The sequence below is a fragment of the Zootoca vivipara genome, chromosome 12 (genome assembly GCF_965207765.1).
Source record: "Zootoca vivipara chromosome 12, rZooViv2.hap1.1, whole genome shotgun sequence".
Lineage (NCBI taxonomy): Eukaryota > Metazoa > Chordata > Lepidosauria > Squamata > Lacertidae > Zootoca > Zootoca vivipara.
Window position 1 is genome coordinate 37,347,909 of NC_142595.1, and position 8,842 is coordinate 37,356,750.

The window sequence follows — 8,842 nt, forward strand, 5'->3', positions numbered from 1 at the left end:
AAAACACTTCTTTATCATCACCGGGATAGCCGCACCACTAATTTCGCTATGCTATGTTTGCTCTCAAGTTTTAAGAAAACAACGTATAATTACTGGGTCATCTCATCCACCCATGTTCAGTAAAGACTGTGGGAAGATTCAAAGCAGGTTGGGAGGGGAGAGACATCCTGAGAAAGACTGATGTTTGGGCAAACCAGACGTCGTTTGGTCTACAACCTGCCTTTACAATCTTCCTACGCTTGACTGTCTTAACAAATGACACGACATGGGGTTTTTAATCTATATTCAGAATAGCAAATTTAATCCAGCACACCACAGCCTTCAAATAATCCAATCTAGTTTTTGTAGCCTCGACTGGCACGGCGACCTCGAGCCCGCTCAAACTTGCGGCCCTTGGATCTGATGTATGGCCTGCAAAGTGGAAAATTAAGAGGAGTTAGTAACACAAATAGGAGCCTACTCTTGCTTAGTAGATACACTGCTTTAGGAAGGAGATGCACACACCTCTGAATTCAGAGGTGCTGCAGAATCATGGGGCTCTTTTGCTCCCACCTTCTATCCTTCAGCTCCCTAACCCCCAAAAGGCTCCCCTCTCCCACAGAATTTAACTGTCCTAGCTGCCTGCAAGTGAGGTGTCAATGGAATTTTACTCTGCTTCCTCTTCCAAAATTCCCAGAGCTTCTGAAATCCAAGAGCTGTAGTCTGAATCCAAACCCCTCTCCCACTTCTAGAGTACAGAGAAAAAGAGGCAAATGGTGGGGGATGGGGGTGGTCACGGCTGTATGGCAAACCATGCAAGAGAATGTGTCTCCAAAGGCAGGCTATGTGAAGCTGGAATTCTCTCTTTATATTACCAAATCTATTTTTCTTTTTAAGCAAATTAAACCTATAGGTTCTGCAGTTGAAATACTTGGGACTGGGTGTGGGAAGCCTGTTTTAATGCCCACAGGGTGGCCTAATTAACTCTCTTAGGGGCAGCTATGGTGAGACTTCCAAGACTTGATTTCTTGGAAGAATGGGATTCAAAGGTCAGAAAAGGGAGGAAAAGAGAGAGTACGTGCCTTTTAGGGCCCTTTGTAAGTACAATACTGAAGCTATACCACAGAAGAACAGGAAATAATAAAGTGATTGTGTAAACAGGAGAAAAGTCCTATTTTTTCCTCAAAAACCTACAAATATCTTGAAGTGCAGCATAGCTTTAGGCAAATACAGGTAAATGGGAAGAGGCTAGCAGGAGACCTGGAGCCTGAGGTACTACTCACTTAGTGTGGCTGTGTGGGGTTCCAGGGGCCTTGCCGAAATGCCTGTAAACTTCGCGAGCCTTCCTGGGTCCTGCAGGAGGCAAGTCAGAAGAGATGCTTTAGTCATACTGAGGCATCAGCAGCAAACTAGCATCTCCAATAACCCGCAAGCCTCAAGAGCTTGGTACCATCCTCCTGACTCACCAGAAAGCAGCACAGTTCCTTGGCCCTTGGGGGCAGCCATGGCCAACTGGTCAAAAGTCATGATCTGGCCACCAGCTTTCAGGATGCGGGTACGGGCTCCTCGGGTCACTCTCAGGGCGCAAACCTTGGAGGGAAATGGAAACGGGTTACAACATGAGATGAAGTATGTCATTTGTTTGCTCCAAAAATAAAGCTTGCACCTTCATCTATACCCCGACCTAATCATTATAACTAGGGGGATGTAATTAATTGATTGAATCAAAACATTCTGATTGGCTGAAAGGATGCTCTCCTGATTAACCAGGCAGCAGACTTGGAATGCTTATTTAATGAACTAAAACTCATAAACAGATCACAGTCCAAGTGATGGCCAGTCATCAACTGCATGTACAATTATAAGATGCATGCGCCAACCACTTCCATGCCATCACATGCTTATTAGGCATTCCTACACGCCTCCAGTTTTCAAGGCTGACAAGGCAACATCCCTCTTGCTGCCTAAAGCCTCTTGAGCTCCTGCCCTTTGAACAGCTCCTCCACCAACAACAACTAGCCAAGCTACCTTCAGTTTGGGGATTTCCTGGATGCGAACATCATCGGTCACTGTACCCACCACGACAGCAGTTTTGTTCTCCCGGCCTGGGAGCTTCATCTTCCGGATCTGGAGAGCGAGGAAGAGCGATCACAGTGAATCTCCACGTATTAGCTGTCTGAACAGCAGGCAGTGGTTTAACTATATGACAAGGAGTGGGGTCCCTTTTGATATATGAATGAGCACCCTTGCACACTCATGTTACTTTAACTGGGACAGCAGGAGAATGGATCTGCCTCTCCATTTCCTCCTATAACTTGCATTAGCATGATCAGCTGCATATCTCACTAGATTTACTGGGCCACCAACCTACACAGCAACCCACTGCTTTGGGGTTGGGGAAGGAGTGCATTGCCCTTTTTAGTTTAGAAAAAAAGTGAGGGGGTGGGGCAACATGATAAAGACGTGGAGAGGGAAAAGTTAATACCCCTCTCTCATAATATTAGAACCTAAGCAGCTGAAAGTTGGAAGATCCAGGACAGGGAAAAGAAAGCTTCACAATATGCATACTTGAACTATGGTATTTGTTCACACAAGATGCAACCAACTGCCACCAACTTGGATGATGATAATAATAAGCATTATTTTTACTCTTTATCATTTATATGCCGCCCATCTAGATGGGCTTAAAAGAGGACACGTTTGTGGAGGATATCAACGGCTACTAGACACAATGGATATATTCCATCTCCACTGTCGGAGATAGTATGCCTCTTGACAACAGTTGCTGGGAATCACAAGCAGGGAGAGTGCTGTTGTTCCCCTCAAGTTCTGCCTGTGAGTTTCTCTGGTTGGCCACTCTATGAACAGAATCCTGCACAAATTGAGCCTTTCGACAAATCTAGCCAGGCTCTTCTGATAGCCTTAAATAGGGAAAAGCTACACCATGGGCTCACATAGTCCCGCTCCTTTCCTTTCTTCCTGCCTTGCTCCACTGCTTGAAAAATGCTGGCAAAGTCACACCAGAGGTGGCTGTTTATTCCTGAACTTTGATCTAGAGGAGTGGTGTGTTATGATAAAGCGAAAGAGATAGCAACTGAGAATTCCTATGTAGGGCATCCTGTTGAAGTCTATAAAACAAGATCGAGAGATTGGGAGGGGAATCTGCACTCACCATGCGGGAAACAGACAGTGGAGGTCTGTTGGTGCGGCTCATAAAGAGCCGTTTCAGAATCACCTTGTTGAATTTTGCATTGGTCCGTCGAGCAAGAAATCTGTAGAGCTGAAGAGGCAACAAAGGGGTTGACAAGATATTTGGAAGTCCGTTGGCCTGCCCCTTTGCCCTCCCTTTCCATATTATGTCCACAATCCAGCTTCCAGCCCAACAACAAGCCTCCAAATATAATCCACTAATTCTGTTTCTCCACAGCAGGTCAGTCCCCCACCCCAGCCTCCCAAATTCCTTAGAGCCTTACTTCTGTAAAAAGACTCACACATTCCAGTATGCCATCACCACACAAATAAGCATAGGTGAAGGGGGGAGAGGGAGAAAATGACCTGCAGGAATTCTGGCTCTTAGCCATCTCCGAAATCAAAGGTTTTCAATTGCGCTGGTTCTTACCTTAACCAGGAGGCGAAGGTAGATATCCTGACTCTTAGGCTCTTTGCGTCGAACCTTCCGGTCCTTGTTGTGGCGTATGTCGACTCCCTGGGACCAAGAAAGAGAAGTTCTCACATAAGTGGGTTGTGCAAGAATCTGCCATATGTGCTATATACAATCATACATCCCTCCTCTCTGAGATATAGAAATGTTGGGTTTCTTTATGACCGGGCAGCATATACTGTGCCAGCCTTCACCAACCTGATGCTTTCTGCCCAGGGAATTCTGGGAATTGTAGCTCTCTGAGGGAAATAGAAATCTCCCTACAACTCTCAGTACCCTTCACCATCTACAGTTCCCAACATTATTTGGGGGAAGCAAAGACCATTTAAAGTGGTATCATCGTGCTTTAAAGGTATTCTACAGATGGTGGTTAAGTTCCACTGCAAATAGTGGGACATACTGCTTAGTAAATATTCACAATTTTGGTGGGCAATTTCCCCCTCAGCCTCATTTTTTTTTTCCAACTGTAGAATGCTGCCAAATAAACAAACTCTCACATAGAGGGGCTTGTGAAGACAACGTTCACAGACTTTGGAACATTTTGTATGCCATGAAGTGTTGCCAACTAGTTGTCAACCTTCTATCTTTGATCAGAAGCTTAGGTAAAAGAGAAGTTGGGAAGGAAACTATTCTCAAAATTGCACATGGCAGCACTAATGCGATAGGTTGTGACAGGTCCATTTGGTTCAGCAGTGTCAACAATGATGGACAGCAGCTCTCCAGGGTCTCTCCCAGCCCTGACTGCAGAGGCCAGTGATTAAACCAGGGACCTTCCACATGGAAGGCATGTGCTGTACCCCTCCCCAAATACCCCCCCAAAATGAGCAATGTACAAGAGGAAAGAAGTACAGGGATTACACTAATCTAATTACAACGAGAAACTACAGTGGTACCTCTAGTTGCGAATACCCCTGGATACGTATCCTTTGGGCTACACAACGGCAAACCCAGAAGTAACTGAAAGGTTACGCCGCCCGCACATGCGCAGAAGCAGGCTACCGTCACGCGCACATGCACATAGCAGGCGCCTCTGGATGCAAATGTTTCAGGGTAAGAACGGACCCCCGGAACAAATTAAATTCATATCCAGAGGTACCACTGTAGATGCAAACCATTCTGCAAGTACAATGCCAAATGCACAAGAATAGTATTTCTGGAATAACTGAATACTGGGCTGGTGGCCCAGCTGCACCCCTATCTGGTCAGGGACAGCCCAACTACTGTTGACTATGCTCTGGTAACCTCTAGGCTGAATTACTGCAACATGTTCTACGTAGGGTTGCCGCTGATGATGGTGCGGAAACTTCAACTAGTGCAGAATTTAGTGGCCAGGTTGCTCAGCAGAGCAATATGGTTTGAGCATATTACACTGATCCTGGCACAACTGCACTGGCTTCCAATTAGTTTCTGGGCCCAATTCAAAGTGCTGGTTTTGACCTATAAAGCCTTAAATGGTGCAGGACTGCAATATCTCAAGGAGCGCCTCTCCCCATATGAACCTACCAGGACCCTGAGATCATCCTGAGGCCTCTATGAAAATCTGGAGGGTGGCAACATAAGAACAGGCCTTTTCTTTAAATGTGTTTGAGAGAGGGGGATTATTGGTTTGTTTTTATTCTTATTTTGTGCATTTTATATTGTGAACTGCCCTGAGATCTGTGGATGAAAGGTGGTATACAAATTCAATTAATAGTAATAGTAATAATAATAATAATAATAATAATAATAATAATACAACCTAGGTAAGTTGATATTCAAAACAAATTTGTTTGTGGTCTAGGTTGCTTGTTACTGCATGTAGTTTATTAAGGGGGTTCCCTTTTTGTTGTTTCATGACGACAGGCCCCCCAAACTGATGTGAAAGTACATGTTCATCTTCTGCACACTTGAGCTCCATTCATCCAAGCCATTCTTTCACATCAGAACCTGTTAAAAGCCTGCATGCTCACCTCCCACATGCCCAAAGGACACACCACACTACGCCCCCTTCTTTCTCTATCGTAAATACCCCGGGCTTATGGCTACCCACAAAATCCGTTCTCAGTGCAACTGCCCCATTCCCTGCTTCTAAGATGCCCCCCTTCCTATTCACACCTGCATGGATAAAGTTGTTACACAAAAGTAAACATCTTCCGCACTCCTTTCTCACTATAGCCACACTTACTCCTGCTGCTATGCTGTAAACCTCACTGGTTCAAGATGATGCTGGACTGAAACTCCCACTGTACCTAATCACTTGACCTTATTTGTTGGCATTGATGGGAGCTGGAGTCCAACAACATCCCAAAGGGTCACAGGTTATTTGTTTTTGGTCCATGGGGTCACAAAGAGTCTGACACGACTAAACAACAACAAAATTTAAAACCCCATCTCTGTTCTAAAGCTATCATGCTCTTCGTGGAAAAGCTGAACGTCCACACTCCATGTTATTAAGAGGTATTAAGAGGTATTTCTAGATTTCTAGAACCCAGAAAGCTGCCATCTAGCTCAGAGCTGTCCACACTGACAGGCAGCAGCACCTCTCCCAGGTTTGAAGCAAGAATCTCTCCCAGCCCTGCCTGGAAATGCCAGAGACTGAACTCAGTACTTTCCACAGGCCAGGCAGATGCCCCGACACTGAACTGCGACCCTTCCCAAAATATCGAGATCGATAACGGCTGTTACAGGAAGAACTATACTGTAAATGCCAAAGACGCAAAGACTTTTTAAGAGAACGGCTACGTTTCAGCTCGGTATTTAGAGCAAACTTTTCTAAGAAAGCATGCCGCAGCTTCTCGTCTGCCTTCTTTTTTACCATATAACGAGCGCGTAATCGTGTTCTAGATAAGACGTGTTTTTTATTTTCCCCCTGTGTAATGTCAGGACGTGCACACACGCGTGTAGACTCCCGCTTCCTCTGGCCGATCTTAAGCGGCTCTCGCAACGCTCCTAGGCCCTGCTCCTAAAAAGACACAACACACACTCCGCGGTGCTGTCTCTTTAGGCACTGGCTGGGCCCGCCAATACTAGTCTCCCCGGGCACTCCAGGCCCTTCTCCACACCGGCGCGGCACCACCCGCTGTCCACGCCGCCTCCCCAGGAAGGATTGCAACCGATTCACCCACCACCTCCCTCCGCTATCAGGACTCACCATGGCAGCGTCAGCGGCGCCCGGAAAAAAAGGAAAGGAAGAGGCTGCAGGAGCGCAAAGAATTGTGGGGAAGGAAGGGGCGAGACGGGAGGAAGGGGCGTGGCTTTTGTTCTCTAGTACTGTAATTCTAGGATGTGCACCATAGACATACGACGGCTATAGACTGACAATTCCTTGGGCCGAAGACGGAGCTTCCTAGTTTCTTTTATTTATATCGTTTCCACTACACCCCTTCCCCCATAGGAAACGAAAGAGAAATATCAAAGCTGGGCAGCAACATGTAGTTAATACCGCCCCCAAGTAGAAGCAAAGACAGGATTTCAATGCTCTTTCAAGCTAAGGTCTGATTGTGCAAGGAAAATGTAAACTGGGATGCTTTTAAAAAAAGAAGAAAAGAAATGCTCTTCAGGTTATATTCCAGAGTTATTATTTCCATATTGCTGTTTTGTGCCTGAGCTCAGTGAATCACAAACAGCTCTGAAATGTAATCCGGCTGTTGTTATTCCCATATTGTGGTTGGGTGTCTCAGAACCACTGTGTATGGTGCTGTCCACAATTCCTCAACCATCCATTCTTTATTGATTGCAGTGGTATCATCATTATCATTAATTTACATACTACTTAATGCCAAAATAGGCTTCCAGTGGTTTACAAAGTGTGAGTATTAGTAACAAACATTAAAATATAAACATTCATAATTAAAATACCCAATAAAATTAAAACAACACAGCAATTATAACAGGAAACTATACAGTAAGCACATGGTGTTATCAACATGCAATCAGTAAGTTAAACATAATAATTATATTTTTATGTCATTCCAATCTCTGAGTGCTGTGAGATTCCAAGGGTTCCAGGCACTTACTCAGGGTTCCAGTTTCCTTCGGAATGCGACACAGCGGAGACTGTGGTAGGATGTATGGTTTATTTACACATATATCCAACCTGAGCCTACAATGGAGATGCTCATTGCATTATCAACCCTAAAGTGTCTTACTTCTCCCATAGCCACAGCCTCTCCCTCTGCCTTTCCAGGCTTCAGCTTTTGCCTCCAGCTTCTAGCTCACATAACTCAGTTTCTCCACTTTGCCCTTTGGTCTTTCAAACTACCGTAACAGAGAGTTGGGGGGGGGAGGGAGGCCCACTCATTGCCCTCTGGCAAAGAGCCACACCCTTCGTCCCTCATGAAGAACTCCTCTTTGGCAAGCCATTACCAGGCTGGCCTGGCTATTCCAGCAACTGAATCTGTGCTGGATCCAGAAATTAGAAGGGGACCCAGGCATTCAGCCTAAGCCGCCTCCAGCCCTCCAAGTCATAACAATACACAGTAATAGGGTATCTAGACTAGATCTTTCAGGTGTACTTGTTTCACCCGCAATGTCTGGGAAAAGTTGAGGAAGCCAATATGAAAATCCCTTGAAAAGCTGCTTGAAAGAAGGATGCAATGAATACGAGGGTGCCCCTATGGAAAGCGACTTGTTCGACTCAAAGCCTGCATTCCAGTAACAAAAATGGTTGCTATCTTGGGGGGGGGAGGTAAATTCTCGCGCCTTGACCACTTCAAAGATGCGAATACGTGAACTGCCGTGAGGTGTACCCTCACTTAAGATGGCCACCAAGCGATTTGTTGCACGTAGTCGTAGAGCGAAGCCTTGAAAGTTCGCCCGCGTCCAAAATGGCCGCTACGCCTTCCTTTACCCCTGGCCCGGACTGAAACGCCATCCTTTTCACTTACTAAAGATGGCCGCTATTTATTATGGAAATAGAATCAAGTCTCTCGCTGTGACCTTGCCCCCACTACCAAACCCTGCGACCTCTCCCTTCTTCCGAACCCGCACGCGGCCTCCTTCTAATGTTACGGCGTTATGAAGCTTGCTATGCATAGAGCGGCTCCCTTCCCTTAATGAAGATGGCCCCCTCCGCGGCCTCTCCACACCTTTGCCCTGGACAAATATGGCAGCCGCCACCAATTCCGCCGCATCTGACTCGGCGGTGGGAAGGGGCGGCATTCCTGAATGGGCCGGCGAAAGGTCCTGTCTCTCTCTCACAGGCTAAGGGCGAACTCTCCCCGC

General features: G+C 46.2%; 1 protein-coding gene across 1 annotated transcript; it reads right to left on the reverse strand.

Moving 5' to 3' along the window:
• Positions 1-271: 271 nt before the first annotated feature.
• RPL18 (ribosomal protein L18) lies at positions 272-6,800 on the reverse strand. Its single transcript, XM_088656169.1, has 7 exons — positions 6,771-6,800; positions 3,599-3,685; positions 3,152-3,259; positions 2,008-2,106; positions 1,446-1,569; positions 1,263-1,332; positions 272-411 (listed from the first exon to the last, which is right to left on the reverse strand). Exons 1-7 carry the CDS (start codon positions 6,771-6,773, stop codon positions 336-338), a joined length of 567 nt encoding a protein of 188 aa, XP_088512295.1. The 5' UTR covers positions 6,774-6,800; the 3' UTR covers positions 272-335.
• Positions 6,801-8,842: the final 2,042 nt, after the last annotated feature.

Bases quoted from the DNA above. Each gene is read 5' to 3' on its own strand.
- RPL18 (XM_088656169.1), bottom strand. The intron at 2,107-3,151 runs GTGAGTGCAGAT...CTCGCTCTCCAG, and splicing joins CACTGTCTGTTTCCCGCATG to ATCCGGAAGATGAAGCTCCC. The intron at 1,570-2,007 runs GTAGCTTGGCTA...TTTCCCTCCAAG, and splicing joins AGGAAATCCCCAAACTGAAG to GTTTGCGCCCTGAGAGTGAC.